This window comes from Pithys albifrons, chromosome 2, assembly GCF_047495875.1.
Source record: "Pithys albifrons albifrons isolate INPA30051 chromosome 2, PitAlb_v1, whole genome shotgun sequence".
NCBI classification, from domain to species: domain Eukaryota; kingdom Metazoa; phylum Chordata; class Aves; order Passeriformes; family Thamnophilidae; genus Pithys; species Pithys albifrons.
The window spans coordinates 96,084,658-96,107,022 of NC_092459.1; the positions used below are offsets into that span (position 1 = coordinate 96,084,658).

General features: G+C 35.6%; 1 protein-coding gene across 1 annotated transcript in view; it reads right to left on the reverse strand.

Annotated features, from left to right (window-relative positions):
• Positions 1 to 22,365, reverse strand: part of USH2A (usherin) — a 387,863-nt gene that overhangs the window by 195,863 nt on the left and 169,635 nt on the right. The window contains exons 32-34 of the mRNA XM_071578650.1: positions 20,470 to 20,631; positions 834 to 993; positions 172 to 343 (exon numbers count right to left, since the gene is read on the reverse strand). Of these exons, the coding sequence (XP_071434751.1) occupies positions 172 to 343; positions 834 to 993; positions 20,470 to 20,631 (494 nt within the window). The remainder of the gene's footprint in view (positions 1 to 171; positions 344 to 833; positions 994 to 20,469; positions 20,632 to 22,365) is intronic.

Below are 22,365 nucleotides of genomic sequence, written 5' to 3' on the forward strand. Positions count from 1 at the left end.
CCTGTTTTGAAACAAAAAAACCTACTTTTGTTCAGGACGGCTCATCCACCTTAGCTACAGAAAGAAGAGGTTAAATAAAGTGGACACATGAACCATTAAATATAAAGATGCTAACAAAATCGCAATAATTTTCACCATTTTACACCTCTACTACACATCTTTAAAACTTACAGCTAGTTTTATGAGGTATTCAGTACCCGGGGAAAGCTGCGGAACAGTAAAATCCAGAAAAGGTTCTGTGCTGTTATAGATTACATTCCACTTTGTAAAATTCTGCTCATTGTTGGCAATATAAATTATATAGCGATCTAGGATTCCATTTACTTCTGCTGGTTCTTTCCATCTGCAAATAAAAGCAAAATGTGATTAAGACCAGAGCAAGTAAAGATTCAGACCATACTGAAAAATGTAAGGCTTTGTTTGGCGGACTTTGATGGGTTTATTTTGAGAATTTGAAAATACAGTCATGCAACCACAAAAAGAAATCTAAGCCATACCTCTAATGCTGTATTTGTACTCAATAAATAAATGATTACAGTAACACACAAAGCAGGGCTACAAAGGGGCATATCACCAGAACACTTCGTGCACTGAAGTTTGCGGAGGCTGTGCCCATATGTAGGTTATACTGATTGCGTAAAGACAAAATGGAAATTAAGTTGGCAAGTGATAATCAGAAGGTTCACAGAACCACTAAACTAATCACTTCTATGCATTTAATCATAATAAATTTAATTTTATGTCACAAACCCTTCCCCTGATTGAACTCACTGAAATTCTTGAATAAACTGATGCACCATTGTGTTGTCAGGAAAGAAGAAATCCTTACTTACTGTACATATATCGTTCTAGAATCCAACACTGTCAGGACAGGGGCATCTACGTGAGATGGTGGCAGCTGTGCTGTAAACAAGGTGACCTGGGAACTGTTTGTGCAGCCAGCAAGTGTGCATGCAGTTAGTACAAACTGGTATGGTGCAAATACTGCTAAATCTAGGGGGAAAAAAAGAATATGAATTTACTTTGTATGTTAATTTTACCTTGTTTTTCTGTAGCTTTCAGACGGCAGTGAATTCAGAAAATCAAGAGGAAGGAGGACCTGTAAATCCTAAATGTTTCATGTTTGCCCCACAGGAGTGAATAGGTACTGGTTCTTTAATAGAAAAACTGCAAATTTTGACTCCTAATAGATCTGTGGGGCATGCTTTGGTTGAGATGACTCCATTGTACTCCATTTACACTAGAATGTATACCACCCAAACAAAAAAAAAACCAGCAAACATGTTACTTTCTTAGGTGCTACATACCACACCAATTTGCTACAGTGGCAAATTAACACCTTCAAGATTATTAAATCAAATCAAATTAATGGCAAAACAGGTACAGGTTCATTAACACAGTGGACTATATTTTTTAAAAAAAAATCTGCTGTATGATACATGGATGTCAAGCATCAACACATACAATGATTCCCTCCATGCAAATTTCAGTATAAGCAAGAACACAAAGGAAGCCCATTGTTGCCACCACCCATACTTGTCTGTTCTCTTTTTGCCTGTTTATCTTCAGCTGCACAAACACCAGACAATTATGAAATACATTTCAGTAAAAACAACCTGCCTAAAGTTACAGCAAAACAACTGTGCAAGGATTATTTGTTATGAAGCTATCTTGAATTTCAATTACTGCAGAAAACGGTGAATAAAATGTAACATTTTTGTTGAATAAATACTCTAAACGGTCTTTAGCTTCACATATTCTTCCCTATACTAATAAAGGAAATTTCGACAGAAAAATAATCATATGAAAGTAATTCAGACCTAGTTTTTAAATATTTTTCACTTTTTTAACTAAAATACAAATCACATACTTTAATAAGCAAACCCTTTAAGAAGGAATTCACAGTCATGCTTTTGGCAACAGTGTAAGGTATACAAGTTAAATGCTTATGCTACAGACACACATTTTCAGCATGCCAGAAAAGTTCCGAGTTTTTGCAAGACATAACAAATGGTAGTGTTTTCAGTGCCACACAGTAGCAAACTATAATTTTGTACAAATATATTTGCAAGCACACATTGAAAAACTGCATTTGGATGACAAAGATATCACCAAAGTAGAGATATTTTAAACCCAACTTCTCTCCTATCAGTTTTCCCCTTCTATAATGACTCCAGGCCCTGCTGGAATGGAATTTCTTCTGATTTGCTCAACTCTGTGTGAGGAGAGAATGAACTTGTGCATTTTTATTGAAAATTCTGTATCACTTAGTGGTATTGTTCTATCAAGCACATGGCAAAGTGTGAGTTAAAAAAAATGCTGTAGCTAAAAAAATCATCAAGTGAATGCCTGTAACACAGTGACATGTTTAATCAACATAATGGGACTGATTCTACCAGGGTTAAGCAGTGCTTAAGTCGGTGAGAGGGGGAAAGCACACTCCAGAGCAGGTGCTCAAGCTGGCTCAGCAAGCAGGGAAAGTAAACTCCACACACTGCAGCAACTGTACTGGCTGTATTAGTGTACACCTTCCTGCATCCCACATTCCATGCAGCTGCCATCAGAGAAAATAGAAGTACAGGTGGAGCTGAACATCTGTGACACAAGTATCAGATACTTAATGTTGTGGGTGGGCAAACAAGAGACCAGAAGGATTTCACTTTTAGCAATTCTAAAGCGAACAGCTGAAATCAGTTCATGGCACCTATTTAAGAGCTAATGTTGTAAACAGTGAATATGCATTCTTCTCTCTAAGTTGAAACTATATTGTGGGGCTTCACTTAGCAGAGTGAACACAAGTGAAGGGAAAAGAGAAAAAGTGGATATCTCTTTTTCCGTTTGTTCATGGTGGATCACTTTTTCCTTCAGGGTGAGAGGTATTTTCCTCTCCTTTAAGGAAAATTCCACTTCTGGAATTACTATTTTTAAAAAGGTAGCTTGTACCGAAATGCTGATTTGATACACCCTGTAGCTGATGGGACTGCTTGAAGGCATAAGAGTTTCTGGAAATACATAGTGTAATTTTAAAAGAGAAAAACTTTGCCAAGGATTAAGATAATGAAAGGTGGGAAAATGTTTTATTTCCCTTCTTGAAAAAAACAATTGACTATAAGGTACTATGTGTATCTCTCAGTCCCTGGAAAGGAAAAAGCAAAAAAGACAAGACAGAGAAACATGTAAAGTTAAATAAAAAAACAAGAATAACAAGGAATGGAAACTCGGAACATGTGAGCAGTGAGATCCTTTGGGATCAACTGATAAACATACTGAGAGCGAAGGGAAGGATAGGAGATTTTAAAAAGTCAAAACATGGGGGGGAAAAAGCAGCATGTCACCAAGATCAAAGAAATTTTTTTTTACTGATCCTGATTTAATAGCACCAAAGTACATATAAGTATATATATCTATATCTATATCTATATCTATATCTATATCTATATCTATATATATATATATATATATATACACACACACACTAAATTCCAAATGGAAAGTTTCAATGGAATCTCAAAGATTAGGTGGAATAAAGGCTAAGAACAAACTTACACTTGTGGAAGCAGGAGTAGAAGACAAAGAAAGTAGAGTCTTAATGTCATTCAAAGCATAAGATTTGTCGCTAATTAAAATCTCTCCACCAACTTCATCAAGTTTTGGATGAGCCAGCAAATGTAGTGCAGGCAGTATTTTTAAAAGGTTGGAACCAGAAACTGACAAACTGAACATTAAAAATCATATTACATCATAATCAATGCAATTAATTTTCACAATCTGATTTGGCAGATAATTTCCTATTTAAAGTTCAGTGTGTTTCATAACGGATCACTGAATTCAAACAACTACAGACACAAACATGAATATGAAGAAGAAGGAGGAGGTTCTTCAAATCACAAAGCCACTGTTTGTCAAGGTCCTCTAGCAATAATGCCTTGCTTTCCATTTGCTTGATTGCATGATTTGCATAAGATCAAATGTAGGCAATTGTGGACATGAAAAGCAGATCACTCTCCCACACATTAGAAATAGATCTACAGGCATTATGTGGAAATGTGTTACACGAAAATGCACCCCACTGCATGGAAAACTCTGTGATTAATGTCAAACAAACTATAATTTACAATATAGGGCATGAATTATATGTTATTTTACAATTGATTTCATGCTGTTGGCTGGAAGGATTTCATTTATCTTAATTTATAAAATGAGTCCAATAAAGACACAATTATTTCTTCTAAACTTACAGCAAAAACAGAAATATTTTTTCTTTAAAATTTGCTTTATCAGGTTATATTCCCATCTATTCCATAATTCTGGTTCCCTGAGCTACTTTAAAATAAGATCAAATGTTTTTTATTTCAATATTCCGATAACTACTCTCTGAGATCACTTATTTCTTACCAAAATATAGCTAAATTTAAAAATTATAGAAGTTCATTGAGGGAAAAGTACCAAATAACTAAATTTAGCATTTGGTCTTGTTCTCATTTCTACACTCAGAAGGGCCAAGAGCACAAAAGGATGAAGAAAAAGGATACCTTCTTGAGAGTGGAGGATTTCCTCAAATCATCCTATTAAATTAGTAGGTAGACAGAAAAATAATTCTGCATTTTTCATGTCAAAAATAGAACAAAGGAAAAAAGTAAAATAAAGTCCCACATACCTGTTTTAAAACCAATACTCACTTTTCCCAAAAGAAAAGGTGGAGCAGAGGGAGATGAAGGATCAACCTGCATTTTTCCTCTCTTTGATCTCAGAGGCAATACAAACAAACTAAATTCTTTTCTAACTCACATGTCAGCAGAGAATTGTTAACTATAGCTATCATTAAAAGTGGTATTTGCATAGCACTACATTTATTACATATAAGGTGTATGTGGAACTTCCTGCATACACCAGCTATAGTAGCTGGTATCTCTCCAGCTTCTAATAACCACCAGCATAAGTCCTGATAGAGCAATCAATGCATCAGAAAGAAAGAATAAAGAATGACCCTCTTTGCATGGTCAATAAGAACACTCACTTTGTTTTTATCAGATTTAATGGGTAGTCATTGAAAGATAATATGCAACACTACAGTGCCACTTTTAGCATGGCATTTGAGAGATGTTATTAAGATAAACACAGCAGAGTGAAAAAAACCCAAAACAACAGACAAACAAAAAAAAACAAACAAAAAAAAACCAAAAATAAAAAGCCTGAAATTAGAGATATAACAAAACATGAGCTTCACCATTAAGTCATCAGAGTACACCATAGTTCAAAATTAACACACTAATAATATATAAAATGTTTTAATTTATCTGTAACATGCATATTTTATATTCAGATTTACTACAAGAGAGCCACATACCTTTCTTCCCTTCCACCTTATTTCTACTTTCCCTGATTTCAGAAAACATCCTGTCTTGGTGAGAGACCACATGACTTGTGTAAGGAACCCCACACAGTTTCTCCCAGGAAACTAAGTGAAACAATAGCTAACCCCATTGTTACATTCAGGAAAAAATAATACAGTAGCATTGTAGCAAGGGATTGTTAGCAGTACAACAAAGAAAACCTTCTGAGAGAGTATGAAAGTGAAAACTTCCAATGAATTCCGAACACCATGTAGTTTCTGTAGGTAGATTTTATGAACACCTCAGCTCATTACTCACATCCTTACTCTGTTCTTTCATCTTGTTTCTCATAATTTGTTATATTAACTCACAATAACTTAATATGTAATTAGAAGATAAACTCTTTGGGACCCTCAAGCATGACCGTGCCCTATTGCGATTTTTATGCACCACCAAAAAAAAAAATTAATTCATATGTCAAGATGGCATTATCAGGTTTGCTCCATCAGACACCATCAGCAGTTCTCTGCTTTCCACCATTTTCTTAAAGCAAGCAATAACTCATATTCAACTTTTAGTACAGTATATCCTACTTTCTTTGTTTACTTAATTATATTGACTCTCAAATGTACAACTTTCTCAGGAAAGGTATTATACTACTGCTGCCTCATTTCATAGATAGCCAGCAAACCCCATACCATACTCAACACTCCCTTGAAAATATTTCAGAAAAATCAGGGTCAGAAATGACACCACTTAGGTAGTTCAGGCAACTCAGTCAAGCTGAGAAAAAACAGTGTGCTCATGTACCTAATTGTCCAAACTAGCAAAGAATGGCCTTCCACACAAGCAACTGGCCCATTCATTGAAGTAAACAGTTATCTTCCAAGGTAGTAGGAAATTCTAACAGATATTAATTAATAATTAAGAATGCTTATGTGATTCTGCAATGTGGCAGAGTGACAATTAAAAGAATTTTGTGAAGCCATTACAAACAAGGGCAAGAGATAAAGAGAAACAAATAAACTCAGAGTCACAAATAACTATTTTCAGGAAGCATCACAAGCAGTTCTGCTCTAAGCAGCAAAGACTTTGACATAATGGCATGTGGACAAAATATTCCTTGGCTTCCAGCTGGCCAGCAAATGGTAATGTATATAAATGGGGCTCTGAGCAACCTGGTCTAGTGAAGAGTCACCCTGCCAATGGCAGAGGGGTTGGAACTAGATGATTTTTAAGTCCCTTTCAACCCAGGACATTCTATGAAAACCACATTTCTTTAGAGACTTTTACACTTCAGAAGAATTCAGGAAATTTCCAGGTCCCACCTTAGGAAATAAAGAGCATAGCACAAAACCAAGTATCATATGGGAGAATGAAAACATGACAATTACATATTGGACCGTGTAAAAAAGCTATATGCAAGAAGAAAAATTCTTTGGAACAAATGTGGGGAAAAAAAGGATTTTAATCATTTCTGTTTGCAATGATTTCAAACAATTATTGAAGATTTTATATGCAAGTGGCATATAACTATGGTTCCACTTTTGGAAAGGGAGAGTTCCAAAGTACATTAAGTTTTAACAGCAAAGATTATAAAGTTTATTTATTTTCACATTAAGTAACAGTGTCTCTTGCTTATGCTCTTACACTCTTAACTGTTACATAGAAAAACCTTCTGCTATTTATTGTCTCAAACTCTTGTACTTTGAGCCCAAATTCATGCCTCAAAAACTAGGTTTCATCCCGGCCAATTCACAAGGCCACATCAGCACCCATTCTTGATAAGTGTGTTTCATTTTTCCATTTTTTTTAGTAAAACTATTTTATTTTTAACCCTACCTTAGATCTTTTTATTTAAGCATGCCTCTAATTCCTATCTCATTACAAAAGTTGGAATGTAAGGATTCCAGTCTTATATTGTAAAGCCACATCCCTGGGACAGCAACTATGGGTACATTTTCCAGGCTCTTCTTACTCTCCAGTTAGGACACACTAGCTTGAAATCCTAAAGGTGCTCAGCTGAAGGAAACTCAAATCAAGTGGAGTGCCCACATGGTTTAGAAAAAGCAGAAGGGAAACATCAGAGAAAAAACATTTAAACTTCTCTAAACACTTTGTCACCAACTAATTTACCTGATTCCTTGTGTGACCCTAAAGACAGGACACGTCACTGAAGAATCACAGGGTTCCTTGGAACCCTCCTTCCCATTACATCCTTAACACTTGTTACCCTGAACCATCATCATTAGTGACCATTAAAAAATACAGAGGTGTTGTGGGAAGCATTTTCAAATGCTTCTCTTGCTGTCAAACAACATAGAGCCAGTCAGTCAGTGCAAACATTCAGCATCAAATGAGTCTAATGAACTTCCAAGTTATACTTTTGCTTACTAGAATTAAACCCACTCACTCTCTCCCTACTTTGCTTCAATTATAACAGCTGAACAAATAGAGTTTGAAGGCCAGAGGGAGAGAAAGCCAAAAGAGGACAGAGCACATTAATTTTCACCAGGCACTGAAAGAAGTAATTGTGGTCAATATCACTACCTTAGTTTTATTTTCTCTTTCTCATTCCTTTACACATCAGATGGAATGATGCAGCCCTAGTATAAGATTTAAATTTCCATTCATGAATGCTTCCAATCCAGTCACTGTATAGTTGTTAGTATACATCATAAGAATCATGATGTTTCAGTCACTGTTCAGCCCAAAAAGTGAAAAAGGAAAAAAAAATAGTTTTGAACATTTTACCTCTGTATTACTTCAGCTTTATATTCACACCTGGAAAATATATTTGCACTAGGCAAATATATTGCAAATTTGAATCTCAGATATCTGCTTCTATAAAACTGGAACTACTCTGGATTCACATTAGTATGACCAAGAACCCTTCAGCTCACCAGCAGAAGCACATCCCAAGTAATTCCAATCTTGTTGCGGTGGGAGAAACAAAATTCAGACCTACCTAACATTTGGTGCTGAGGTAATTGTATCAGATCACGAGAAGTGATGCTACTTTTACAACCCACTGAAGAACATATATGAATGTGCCACTGTGGCAAGAAAAGCCAGTAAGATAGGAAGTTATATACCAATGCATGGCAAGTAATACAGCAACTATTACTATCCATTTTATATAAATCAACAGTGTGGTCTCATCTGGAATAGCATATATTACAGAGTGAAGAAATAAAGGCTGTCTGGAAAACAGCAGTGAGGGAACATAGACTTGCAACCACTTTCTTAGGAAGAGAGGCTGCAAAAACGACCAGAGAAAAGGAAACAAAGATGACACACCATACAGGGCTATAAGATAGTAAGTGCTACATAGAAAAGCAATTAGGATGCTCTGTTCCCATGAATTCCTTTCAACTCACTGAGGGTGAGAAAAAGAACACGCAATAAATTTAGAAGGTGGAATTTTCGAAGAAACTGACCCCACCCAAAACATGTAATGTCTACTACTGCTGACAAGAAGATTCAAGTTTATCTTTATAAACCAAATCTGGGAGGAGAGACATTAACTATCAGAATCATGTTTTCAAAATTATTTTTATAAACATCCCTGTAATTTGCAAACCTGTAGAACAGTCCTGCAAGACTTCTATACTTCTCTCTTTGTATCTGAGACAATTTAGAACTCTTCAACACTGTATTTTATTTTATTTTTTTAAGTTTTCCCACCATGCAAAGAATAATACTGATGAGATGAAACAAATTAATTTCCAAAAGAAGCATTTTCTTTCATGAAAAATCAATGTTACTACTAGATTTTTCTCATAAAATTTCAATATACATACTAAATAACACAATACAATTTTAACACCAAAACAATTGTTTTAATTAATGAAAAGAAATTCATCCAACAAGCAGAAGCTTGATACAGCACAGTCAGACTAGAAATTGGAACCTAAACAGCAAAATAATGACAAGGGCTGTTTGAATTGCCATCAACTACAAGTTGAATAAATCAGTGATTTATAGGTTTTGAGTTTTATTTAGCTATATCTGCCTAGTAGCAAGCATGCAAGATGATTAGAGAACACCTCTCACCATCCAGGCAAGGCATCATGTGATTTAATAGTTTCTGCAGAAGAGATACTATCACCTTCCCAGTACCAGAACAGCTCTGTATATCTGAATTATAGTCAGAGGATAAAGGGGTTTACCAAAACATTACTGTAGTGCTGGAACAAGGATAGTGGGAGGACTCTGCTTCTGAGCACTGATCCTAAACAAAACAATTTATAGCAAGTTAAATCTGTTGCAAGACTACAAAAGCTGAGCTAGTTTTCAGCTGACTGCAGAATTATCAGCATAGTAAAATATACTGTACTTCTGCTCTCCTCTCTCCAGAACAATCAGCCCCAGCTGTGGAGACATTAATATGGTCAACATGTGATTGGGAAAATTATTGGGATTCTGTCACCCACTTCCATTTCTTTTTCTTTTTTTTTTAAGTTTTCTCTCTTTATTTTCAAAACACATGCAGACAAAAACAAAAGCAAAAGAATGAAAAGCCCAAAGTTTTTTTCAAGTTGACATGGTGCACTACTCACTTATGTCTTGTAGTGTCAGTAATGTCATCAGATAACATAACTGCCACAATCTGATGTGATGCATTAAACTAGGATTACCAGAATAAATCATGTTTGTGGGTATACACATCACAGGTGGTGCAGTCAGCTGCTCTGTATTATGGCGTATCTATAGGATGTGCAGATTAGGATATAATGTCCAGAGGCTTGTTCTCGTTTGTGAAGTGCTTTGCAACCATAAGTCAATAGTAAGGAGCCACCAAACAGTTATAATGGCATAAACCATCATCAGGGAAAAATACAAATCGATCAGTGCCAGAGATATAACAGGAAGCGCATGCATCTGTCCCCAGTCTCATAAATTCACTAGTTGTTGCAGGCTTTTCCTCTCTTCCACATGTAGTTTATTAATAACAGTAACTATCATAAATAATAATAATGCAGAGTAGTTTATTTCAAGATGAATGCTCTTCTTATTATCTGTTGATCCTTTACCTTATTTCTTACATCGTGTCTATGTTCCTCCTGTAAATGGCGGGGGGAGAGCCAGCGAAATTTATTGGTTGAAGTTAATGCCCTTTAATTGGCAAGAGAGTGCTGTGCCAAGAAAGTTGTCTGTGGAGGCTCCCTAAAATATCTGCATAGCTTAACTTGCATACTAAGCCTCTACAAAGGAGGCACAGAATTTACATTCTACTGTGTACTATAAATAAGTAATAAGAACAGATTAGAATTATGCATTTACGCCTACTAGTGCAAGTGAGATGCATAATTCACAAGTGGCAAACCCTTAAGAGGCTTTCATATTTCACCCCAACCCTCTGCCCCCCCAATATTGTCTATTTAGAACATAGTACATTGTTCAGTCCCAATAATTCTTTTTTTTTTCCCCAAGCTAGACTGTTTAGGTTTTATAATCACAGACACTGTGTTAGTAGTCAATGCTGGGTCTGGGTCTGCTATATGTCACATTATTGGTGTCATCTTTCTGAATTTTCTTGTGAGACTCAGGGACACAATTAAGAGAACATGGGACTTGCAACTGAAACTTCTTATGATACCTCAGCACAGGAAGAACCTAGATATGTTGGAGTGAGTCCAAAGAAGGGCCACCAAGTTGAGCAGAGGGATGGAGCACCCATCCTACAAGGAAAAGCTAAGAGAATTGGGATTGTCCAGCCTGAAAAAGAGAAGGCTTTGGGATGACCCCATTGCAGCCTTCCAGTACCTGAAGGGAGCCTACCAGAAAGGTAGAGAGGGACTTTTTATAAGAACATGTAATGACAGGACAAGAGGGATGACTTCAAACTGAAGGAAAGTAGGCTTTCCTCCACAGCAGTGCTCTAAGAAGAACTCTGTTCACACCTGGTGATAATTTCAGTCTAGCTGCTTTAATACTTTTTGGTTCTCAGGGTGAGGCACTACAATGTTGACTCATCCCAAAGAAGCACCCCAAGGGATAGGCTCTTTGGTGAACAAATCACCTTATAATTTCTCTCAACTGTTTGAACTTAGTCTATTTATGTCTGAATTTTCATTTGTTCTGCATGCAAATATTTTAAATTATTTTCTAGTTCTAAATAACATTTCTTTATTTTGCTTTGATCTTTGCCATACCACTTCTTTTCATAGTTTAAATGTGTGCCTCTTTTTTTATGGTAATATATACTTATTTATGTAACCTTTTTATTTCTTCACTGCATCTCACTTGATTTTCAGTTTTCCTTGACAAGCTTTCTATGCACTTTTCCTCTGCTTGCAAACTTAGGAGAAGACTTAAATTCTGCATGTATTTTAATACCCAGTACAATTTAACAGCTTAAACATTTGCGTATGATACTGCAAATACGGTATGAAATCCCAAGAACTGTACCTCAAAAAATTCAAAACACATTAGTTGAAATGAAAGTAATACTTTCAGTCTAGCTCATCCTTGAGCTGATGAAAAGACTAGTATATCAGCTCATGAGAATATTTAAAAATCCTTGTCAATCAGATTGAGGTTTTGTTCCTTTATCAGAAAATAAATGACTAACACTATCAAAATTAAGTGATTAATAGCTCCAATGTTGAAGTTAGTATGAAATTCAGCTTCCAAAAGGAAGCTATTGACTTTATGAACATTGCTTACCTTTCATTACTGATAATTTCCTTAATTCTTAACATTTCTCTGAGAATAGACTGAAAATTTCACTTATGTATCCTTTGTATGAGCTCACTCAGTCTAGCCAATGATTCTGGATAGGTAAACAACAAGTACCCAGAATGTCTTAATAAGCCAAATTCTCCAGTCACCTCTGAACAACCTTATATACCCGGACATGCAAAAAAGGAATCAAGATATGCAGATTGTTCTTCTTACATGATTAGCTTTATGTTCACTTATATATTTTTTCCTGTGCACTAGTTAATTTCCTGAAAACACATCACTTTAATTTGTCCCTCTCTTTATAAAACAAAGCTATAGAAAAAGAAAGGAAAAAAAAAAACAAAAAACCTTCCAGCACCTTTCAAAGTCCAACAACAATTTCTGTGAAATGTTTCAATCAGAAACAGATTGTCATAAAAAGATAGTATTTCATGAAGACTACAATTTAGGCAATTAGTGTAGAAACTTAGGTTAGATTTCTGGCTGTGATTCAACAGGAAAGGAAGTATCCTAGAATGTCTGATGTTTTCTGGGACAAGATCTATGCCTTGCATATGTGGAAACATATGCAAGACAGATCTTATGCATAGATCATATGCAAACAGATTTTGAAAACACAGGACTACTCCTTCAATCATACAAACTGTTGAATATTTTTAAAAACAAACTTTATCTAATTATCTGAAGACTTTTTAACACTCATTTATGTATTGTTCACACACAAGACAAGACTTGTGAATGATGAAAAATACTAAGGAAAGTCTGAACTTGCATTCATTGGTGAAGTTTTTTAGAAATGAAACTTGTAAGGAAGTTTCTCAGTTTTGTTGAAATTACAAGTCTGAAACACATCCAAAAAATCATAAATTTGTCTCATTACAGCTTTGTTTTTTTTCAATAAATAAAATGCTGAAAATATTTCAGTAATGACTAGACACCTTCATGGCCACATATTTAGGAAAATCAAGGGAATGAGGAACTCCTGGTTGGGAACCCTCTAGAAATACTACTCTGATGTTCCCTCCCTGTATATTGTCACCATTTATCAATATTCCACTAGCGTTAAAGGAATGTTGAGACATATTTGGGTAAAGAGAGAAGGGTCTATGTCTAGCACTAGCCAAAGAGAAACTCATGTACTGCTCTGTCAAAATATAAACCAACACAGTTTGTAATAGCAGCATGGAATAAAAGACCTATTTTGAACATATCAAGTGTTTAGCAGTTCGAGAAACCAAATATTCCTAATGTAGTACGGAGAAATATGACTACTGCGTGTTCCAGAACATAAGGAAAAATGGGAGAGAAGCTTCATTATGCACTGGCAATATCAAGAAGGCAGCCCCACTCCATCCAAGCCTATCAGTTAGAGCTAAGTCAGGTATGTCCTTATGAATGGATACCAAGAGCTTGAAACAGAATCAGCAGGTTTGGCCTTAGTCTATGTGTGCAAGAGATGTCATACCTTTATTTGCCTTCAGCCAGCATTACCTGAAACTAAGCATAAATCATTCCCAAGCAACTCAAAATGATCCTGGCAAAAAAAATCTTTTAGAAAAGCGCAGATGCTTTTCTTGATCCATATATATATAATCTGAACATAAAACCTTACACAGTTTCTGATGTTTTCTAAAGCACTTAACAAAGGTATGAGTGAATGAAATCTTGTCTTAAACAGAAAAAAGGCTGTGAAATTGTAAATTTACACTTTACAAATTGAACTCAATGAACTCTTTATTTAAATCTGTCCTTCGCAGTAGACCACTATCTTTTGAAGATATTTCAGAATCTTTAAGTCTGCTAACCAATCTAGATATCTGTGAATGATAAAACAGAGAACAGAAATCCTACATGTCTAATTCTGATAAATAATTTTGAAGTAATGTCACAGGACAAAATAATCTGGGAGTTTTATGGGGTTTAGCGACTTTATTTCTTGTTGTGGAATTCAGACAAGCCTGAAAATAAATGTTTTTCTTCTCATTCTTTAAAAAAACAGAGCCCATAGCCAAAATAATTATTTTATGCCAGAAGGGAAAGGAGAGGAAAAAAATAACAGTCTCTCTGTTCTACATCTATTAGCTCTGGAGAAGCTATTCTGTTCCAGTGCTCTTTGGTACATACAAAAGATTGGAAGGTACACACCGCTCTCATTTTATAACTTGACTTATATTTTAATTTTCAGAAAGTGGAACTCAAGCAACCTGAGAGCTCAGCAATTCCAGCAGGGTTAGCGTGAGTTCTCTCCTGGCTTGCTGTGTTACCCAAATCTGATCAAAGGACAAGGACTCCAGAAGCTTGTCCAGCTGTGGTTTTATAATGACACCATTAGGTTTTGCTCTATAATCAAGGTCCCTAAAAGTCTGTGTAGCTTCAGGCTTAATATCTGCGACAAGGTTAACTGAAATCTGCAGCAAGGATAACTACTTTAGCAGATTGTATCAGCAGGAAATATTTAAACACTATTTAAAAGGATTTTAAATAAGCAGATTTTATTTAACACTGCACTAATGCACTGCAATAGAAAATGATACAACAGAGCTGCTACAAATAAACATAATGCTTTTACCCTTACCCTGGCCCCCTCCTTTCTAAATTCCCCAGATCTGTATTATTAAGTCCAATGAGTGCACCAGATCTTTCTGTCTGAAGCTGAAATATAGGAACACCAGGCTCAGACAGCCCATTTGCCCTTTGGTTTTGTGCCTGCTGAATCTGCATTCTGGATCTGTGGAATTAATTATGATAGTACCGGTCACTGGCAATGTCAGTGTTGCCAGTTCAGGTGTATCAAATGTGCTTTCTTACATGCCTAGAGCTTATAGAGGAAGGCAGTTTCTCCTGTAAGACTGGTGTACTCTGCCCTCTAGTGCCAGGTGCACCAATGGATGCCCTTAAATGCATCCTCAGGCCAGAATAAAGCCTCAAGTCAACATTCTCGTATGCCATCCTGGAAAACATGGTATTGCCTGTATGACATATCAGCTGGATATGTTGCTGAACCAGATATGTGGGCTTGGTCTGGCACTGTTGCACAGTACTGCAAGACCCTAAAATAAGGGTGAGACACTGGTGCATGTCTCATGGGGTCACATGCAAGAGGTTTCAGATAATCAGTTCTAATAACCAACCTGGGAAGAGTTGAAGACCAGTGTTTACTGCTCTTCATGGTGTTAAAGAAGTCTCTGCTTCACAAAAAAATGAGTAATTGTGACAATCAGGGTTATAATATGCATAAATCTAGCACCAACATTGCACTGAAGAGCAAACACTTTCCAAAACACCCTAGTGAAAGAACAGACTGGGTGCATTTGTTATTTATATGCACTTCACTGCAACCTGGAAATGGGAAAAAACCTCATACCAGAGGACTACAGAACTTCTCTGTTGTTTGTCCTATAAGGCAAAAGCTGCCTGTCATCTTTAAGCAGGACTTAAAACAAAGGAATGCAAATCTTAAGGTTGGAAATTGATGACTTTAAACACTGCCATAGCTGAAAACTGTGTCAAAAGTAACCACAAGAACTAGAACTACATCGTAAACGTAAGACAACAAGGATTTTCTTCTCAGTGGTTCAGTTTTTAGCAGTGATATATCTTATTGCAATTATCTATGTACAATTTGTTGGATTTTCTTGCTCAAATTGTTTCACTTGGCAATTAGTACAATAGTGATATTATGATGGATTTTGCTTTTATTGTCATTATCTATCATGTAAAACAAGCAGTAGGATTCATAGGGATAAAAAGGACAAAAAACTGCCAACTTTTCAGTAAAATGTAGTAATTGCATATGGCTGTACATACTGTGTACTGTAATCACTACTGGTTTAGAGTAACATAAAAATATACAGGTACTAATTTGGGATTCTCCTGCTTTTTAAGTTCAGATATGTTAAGCCCTGATTGAACAGATGTCAAACATCTGTCTCTTCCTCACAGCAGAACAAAGCTCCCATTCTAACCTGGTTTTGTAGGATCAGCCTTTCCACACTCAGGTCAAACAACAATCTGAAATAAGCCAAAGGTTAGTTCATGCTCGTAGAAAAAAATTGTGAAGACAGCTCTTTCTCACATTTTCCAAGTCTCTCCTTAATATTTTTCCCAGAAACCTGGTACAAAGTACTCTGTCACATTTTTTTATAAACTCTTAGGCATGTATTTTAGGATAACGCTATACTCCTTTAACTAAATTGAGGCTCTGTCCTTGTAACATAGTTGACAGGATCTCTTTCCTGAAAAACTGGAAACACTCCTTTCAGGTTGGCAGAGAAAAATCAGTTTCATATAGCTGAGTCTTAATAAGAATATCTTCCTTTTAAAGATTCATGATAAGAGCCATTAGATTCTGCTAGGAAAATTATACGAACACAATTTGTTAACATTGTCAAGTACCTACTGTGGCAGCAAATGCAGACATACATCCTTAATGCCAAGCTCAGTGCAAAGATGGAATCATGCTTTTTCTTCTGTTGTTTTCTGAAGTATCTACAAAGTCATTTCCTCTTGTAAACATGTTAGGCAATAAATAATTTTTCTTAGTCTATCAAATTCTCAGCCTTTAAGAAGAGAGGAATATTTTGCTCAAATCTTTTTTTCTAAAGTTTCTTCACACCAAAACAAAACTTGGCACTGGGGTCACATCTGACCATCACTGTCTCTGCTTATTCTATAACACTCTGCATTTATTATACCACTTTTCTGCTGGTGGTATTTGCATCCCCAGCTCTGGCACTGCAGTCTGCTACCTCACAGGATAAAGCTCACTCTGTTGACTCTGTCATCTAAGGCAGGTAAGAAATTTTTGAGACTAATTTAAAGGAAAGGCAAGAAGGAATACCTTTCATAAACCTAAAAATACTTTTGAAATAATTATATGAATAAATCTCTATGTTTCAAAGTAGAAGCTTCAGTTTTTGTTTTGTTTCATTGTTAAGAAGAATATTTCCCTCTCCATGGGAAAAATAAACTCAAATTTTCCTAAAATGAAAAGCCTTTTTAAAATCAGTATGTATATGTTAGGTGTTCTAAAGATAACTTACAAACTCCTCCATCTCCTCACAGCTGCTAGTCATCTACAGAACAGCAAGGTATGAAGGTTTGGGGAGCAGAACCTTATTGCAAATACTCTCCTGAGCTGCAGATATTGGTCTTGGTTATAGAAGCTTCTGCACTATGCACAGAGGAACTGAGAGCATGAATACAGAGGCAGGGATTCACATAGCCTAAATTCCACCGGGGATCCCAGATGATTTCCTGGCTTGTCCCTTGGAGATAATATTTCACTGGAACATGGAATGTGAAATACAACCCAGATTGCATGAGGACATGGAATTACACCACATAAAGAAAATGCATAAAGGTGGGAAGCAGAAAAATCAGAGACAGGCAGTTACCACAGGTGTTGTGGTAGAGAGGTTGGCTTCATTTCAGTCCTTTACTACTCACTACACAGAAACCGAATTTGTCAATATGGGGAAAATATTTAAAGGCACTAATGGATGATAGATGTCTAATGGGTCTCCCTTTTCAATGTGGTAAAGTGTTCATTTGCCATATGTGCTTTTAAAGGGTTTTCTTTTTAATTACAGCTCAACCCCTAGAGGAAACAAACCCTCGAATTTCCATGAAAATCAATGAGTGTTTCAAGCCCTCAACAACTGTCAAGATCAGAAATTAAGCTAACAATATATTTGCAATTATGGTATTGAGAAAACATATCTCTCCTCAAGTTATGGATTAATTAGTATGTGCCTAAACTAATTGCACTTTCCATGGTCTGAAATGAAAGTCAGTGAAGTACAAATTTTTAGACAGAACTGATGTCTTCTTAAAAAGAAATGTTTTAAAAATACCACATTTCAATAGATACAGCACCTCAAAACCACACAGAATCTATGACTTTCTGGTATAGACTACTGGTCAGGAACTAAGTCCTATAGTTATGAAAATAGGAAAATAATTTTTGTTAATAAATAGGAAAGAGATGTCAGAGACAATTACCTTTTTTTCTCTCTGTTTAGGGTAAATAATATACTATGTTGAGGCAATAAATCACAAACAATACTAGCATAAGTGCTGAAAAGGGTATTATATGGAAAAAGCCAAGATCTGTATAACGCTCAAAAGTCAAAAGCTGCAACTTTTCACCAGAAGACCATTATACCGCTTTTAAATCTAGTCTACAAAGTAGAAAATGTTGGGCTCTCAGAGGAAGCAAAATCAAGTGAAACTAAAGATATATACAGATCTAATGAAGATCTTGAATAAACCTCATTCAGAAGTACTGAGATTTCTAGTGCCCCAAATCCCAGCCTGCTGGCTCACATTGCCACTTGTCCCTCAGGCAGAGTGAGAAACTGGCAGCTGAATAAAATGGATCCAAAATAAACAGACTGATCTCCACACCATGCTCATAATGGTGGGCAAGAGTGGCTCTTGGGCTGCACTGTGTACAGTAACACTATGTGATTCACCTGCCTTCTCTTTTGAGTAAGTCAGATTTTTTCTTCTCCTTACATCTATGTCTGCCAAAAAAATAACTGAAATAAAAGTCATGGAATGCTCAATAGGCTCAAAAAAAAACCCTCCGGGAAAAATATAAATAAATAAATTATAAATAAAAGGAAAAGAGCTCCTCTAGGAAGCTTATGAACCAGATGAGATTTCCTGTGACTAATTCAGCTGAATGTATTCTGACATATCACTCAAGATTTAGAGGTAGAATCAAGTCCTGACTTTCTTTAACTTACATCTTTCTATATTTTCAGAGAAGAATTACAAAAGTTACTTGACTATAATTTCTATCAATAAGCATTCCTTTTGGCTATAACGCAGACTACAATCAGGCAAGAATCTAAAACCAACTTTCCCAAATACATTATGGTGACCACTTCCTCAAATGTTTTACATTGCTTGCCCATTTATAACCAGGTTGCAGATGAACGCAGTGGTATAACTCCCTGTGATGAACTTTCAGTAATGATTTTAATAAGACTGGAAACATAACTATTTTCACTTCAAATTTTTTAAGAATGGTGCTATGATACTGCAATAAGGGATTAATGGAAATGTTGCCAAAAAAAAAAAAAACAGAAATAAAAAAAAGATAAATGGCACAGCAAGAATACCAGAAAACTGGGGAGATGGGGGAGAAATTAATTGAACCTACACTTTTGATAAATATTTATTTTTTTGCAGAAGAAAAATGCACACTAGTTTGAGCTGTCATTATGCTAACCTATATCCTATTTTTCATATTATTAGTAATACATAATGTGGTAGTTTATATTCAAAAATAAAACCAGAATGTATATACCTCATGTATTTATCCAGAAATACACTAAGGTTACTATGGTTACGAAAAATCCATTACCTTTGAATACAGAATGAAAAAGTTTGACTTAAAGTGTGCACTATTTATTATAGCGATCATCAACAGCCTTCAGGAGGTTCTCTAACTGGATTCATTTTTCAGTGTCAAAACTGACCCACCACACCAGTAGCTTATGGCCTGTGCAAAGCAAAGAAATTTGAACTATATGAATTTTTAAATATGTTTTATACTAACCCAAGATGCAGAAATGGCTTTGAATTTTAAGGCCTTACATTACAGAGAAAGTAGGGTCTTGGAACCCTTTTCCTCTGAGTTGTCCAATATGAAATGCTTTAGTTTTACTTGTACTTATTAACATACAAATTCTGATGAGTCCAGAATAGTGCTTATGCTGTGCTATGATACTCCTACCTCCATATTTTCAGGGTTTTTTTTTGTTTTGAGGGTTTTTTTAATGTTTTTGTTGTTTGGATAAAGTCTGAATAAATAATTTGGATGCTTCATTAAATTACAGCAATGACATTAAAATAGAAAGTCAGATTACCATGCTGCACTGTACTGTCAAACAACAGCATTTAGCTTCTACCTAATAGTTTAAGAGCACTGATATAACTTGGCTATTGGAACATGGCATAACGAGTATCAGAAGAAAATGTATTATTCCTTTACACCTTTAATAAATTAATTAAACATGGGATATTCAGGTAAGCAATGAAGTGTCTCTCTAAATATCTAAGGATGAAAGGAAGGAAAACTATTAAACCTGTACATAATATCTTCTCTTCAACAGCTTGAAGTTTACTTACTTAGATATCTAGATGGTGTAAGATCAGAAATTTATAAAACCATTAAAAAGATTACTTGGATTCTGTGAAAGAGTACAAGACAACACAAGAGTTAGGTACACCATCCACAGTGATAATTTCTGTGAGTTCCAACAAAGAGATTCTATGAAAGATTATTTAAAAAATTAAATCTGTCAGAGTTTAAGTGCATCCAGCCAATTTTAGAATTCTTTTTCTTTTCATTTGAAATAAGAAGGGGTCAATCATACAATTATTTTAGCAACTATGAGATACCCATCTGACATGCTACTAGCAGAGAACTCACCTTTTACAACATATTTAGTTCCATTTCCAGAGTAAATTGGTATTCCATTCATATATAAAGTATATTGTGTAATAATACCGTTTGGTGTTTTGGGTGGACTCCAACTCATCAGCAGGAATGTGGGAAAGGATATTGCTGTAGGTGATTGCACATCTTCAGGGGCTGGTGAAAAAATGCGTAATGTTATATTATACTGCTTTTCCACAAATGATTAAGAATTTCAATGATAAGCTACTACTAGAATGATTTTTGGTAAAGCTGAAATTTCAGAAGGGATTTTATGTCTGCAACACACCAGCATTTTGAGAAGTCTCCTATTTTATGTGACAATTCCTAGCCAGAAACTTCTATGAAAGAGGACAATATACTCCTTTGGTTTTAGGAGAATAATAATGCTTCTATATTTTTATCTTTCCAGCTTGATAACACTGAGTAGGGCAAAGGATACAAGATTTTAGTGCAGTCCTTTTTTCAATACAAATTATTTTCTCTTCCTTTACCTTTTTTCTTCCTAACTACAAAGTGATCATTGCAATCACAAATTCAGGCAATCTGTTCTTAGGCACTACCCCTTATTTCAAACTTTTCATAATTCAATACACTTAGTAATGTTTGTTTAATGTAGATTTTATGTATATAATATACTGGAAGCTGGCAATGCATAATAATTTAAAAGTCGAGAGCTTTCACTGTTCCAGTGAGTTATATATTAGAAGCACAAGGAATCCCACTGAATATCGCAAGGAGAGCAGAGCTCAGGCCTTAGTCTGGGAGAAATATCTTGTAATTTACAAGCTCTGTGCTAGCAATTTAAAACAATAACTAGCAGTGGCTGGCAATGTGAAAACAATATAAAGTAATGAATGTTTCAATAGGGAAACAGGGATAGCTGGAGGGTGTGATATGGTGTCTGTCATCTGTATTGCCAATTTATTGCTAGTAAGAGCATGCAACAAGAGCATCCAAAAACAGAAATTCCACACATTGACTTTTTGTTCAATTCTTCTGAGAGATAAAACACATGCTCCCCATGGCTTCATTTGATCTCTGCGGGGCGGGGCAGGGGGGAACAGGAAGAAAAAATCTACTCTTGTCTAAACCTTTCCAATATGACACATATATAGATTCCTGCTTTATTCGCTAAGCTGAGAAAATAAGACACAAACAATTTTTTTAATTACTATGTCACAGCAGAAAGAAATACACAAACACTGTATTTCATGTTTACATCACAGGGTCCAGTAAATACTCAGTAGTCAGAGGCTGCACCCTTTCACGAAGAATGCCACCAGACAATCTCAGTCAGTTTATCGTGAACATCCAAGAGGCAATAGCTGGATTCTGATTTGATTGGTGCTGAGGGCAATTGTTAACATGGTTAACACCAAAACTCTGTTCTAGCAATGTTAGACTGCAATCTTCAGTACTGTCCTTGTTAAGACAATCCCTTGCATGACTACCTGCTTTGGCAGTAATTCAACCAGCCAGAATTCTTTTAATTATTATGGCTATAATTCACATGACTTCATGCCAAAATTTTATTTGCTTTATTGGTACTGTATTATTACCTAGTTTACATGAGAAGATAAAACAAAGAACCGTGGGAGGGAGGGAATTTTGAAAATCACTCTGCATCATGGAAGATTAACTACTGTCCAATAAATACATGTCAAAGTCTTCATTATTCTACTGGTGTAGAATTGGAGTAACTGATTATTTTAACTGGATTAACATGGCTTTAGGAGGATAGAGCCAGGAGATGTGGACTTTATGTTTAATTGAGAATGAAGTTAGATATGTCACCGATATTTTTGGAGCATTTTCTCTAGTAATTGATGTGCATTACTTATCAGCCTAGACTCTAAAGTCAGAACTGAACGTATTTTTTCTTTCTTC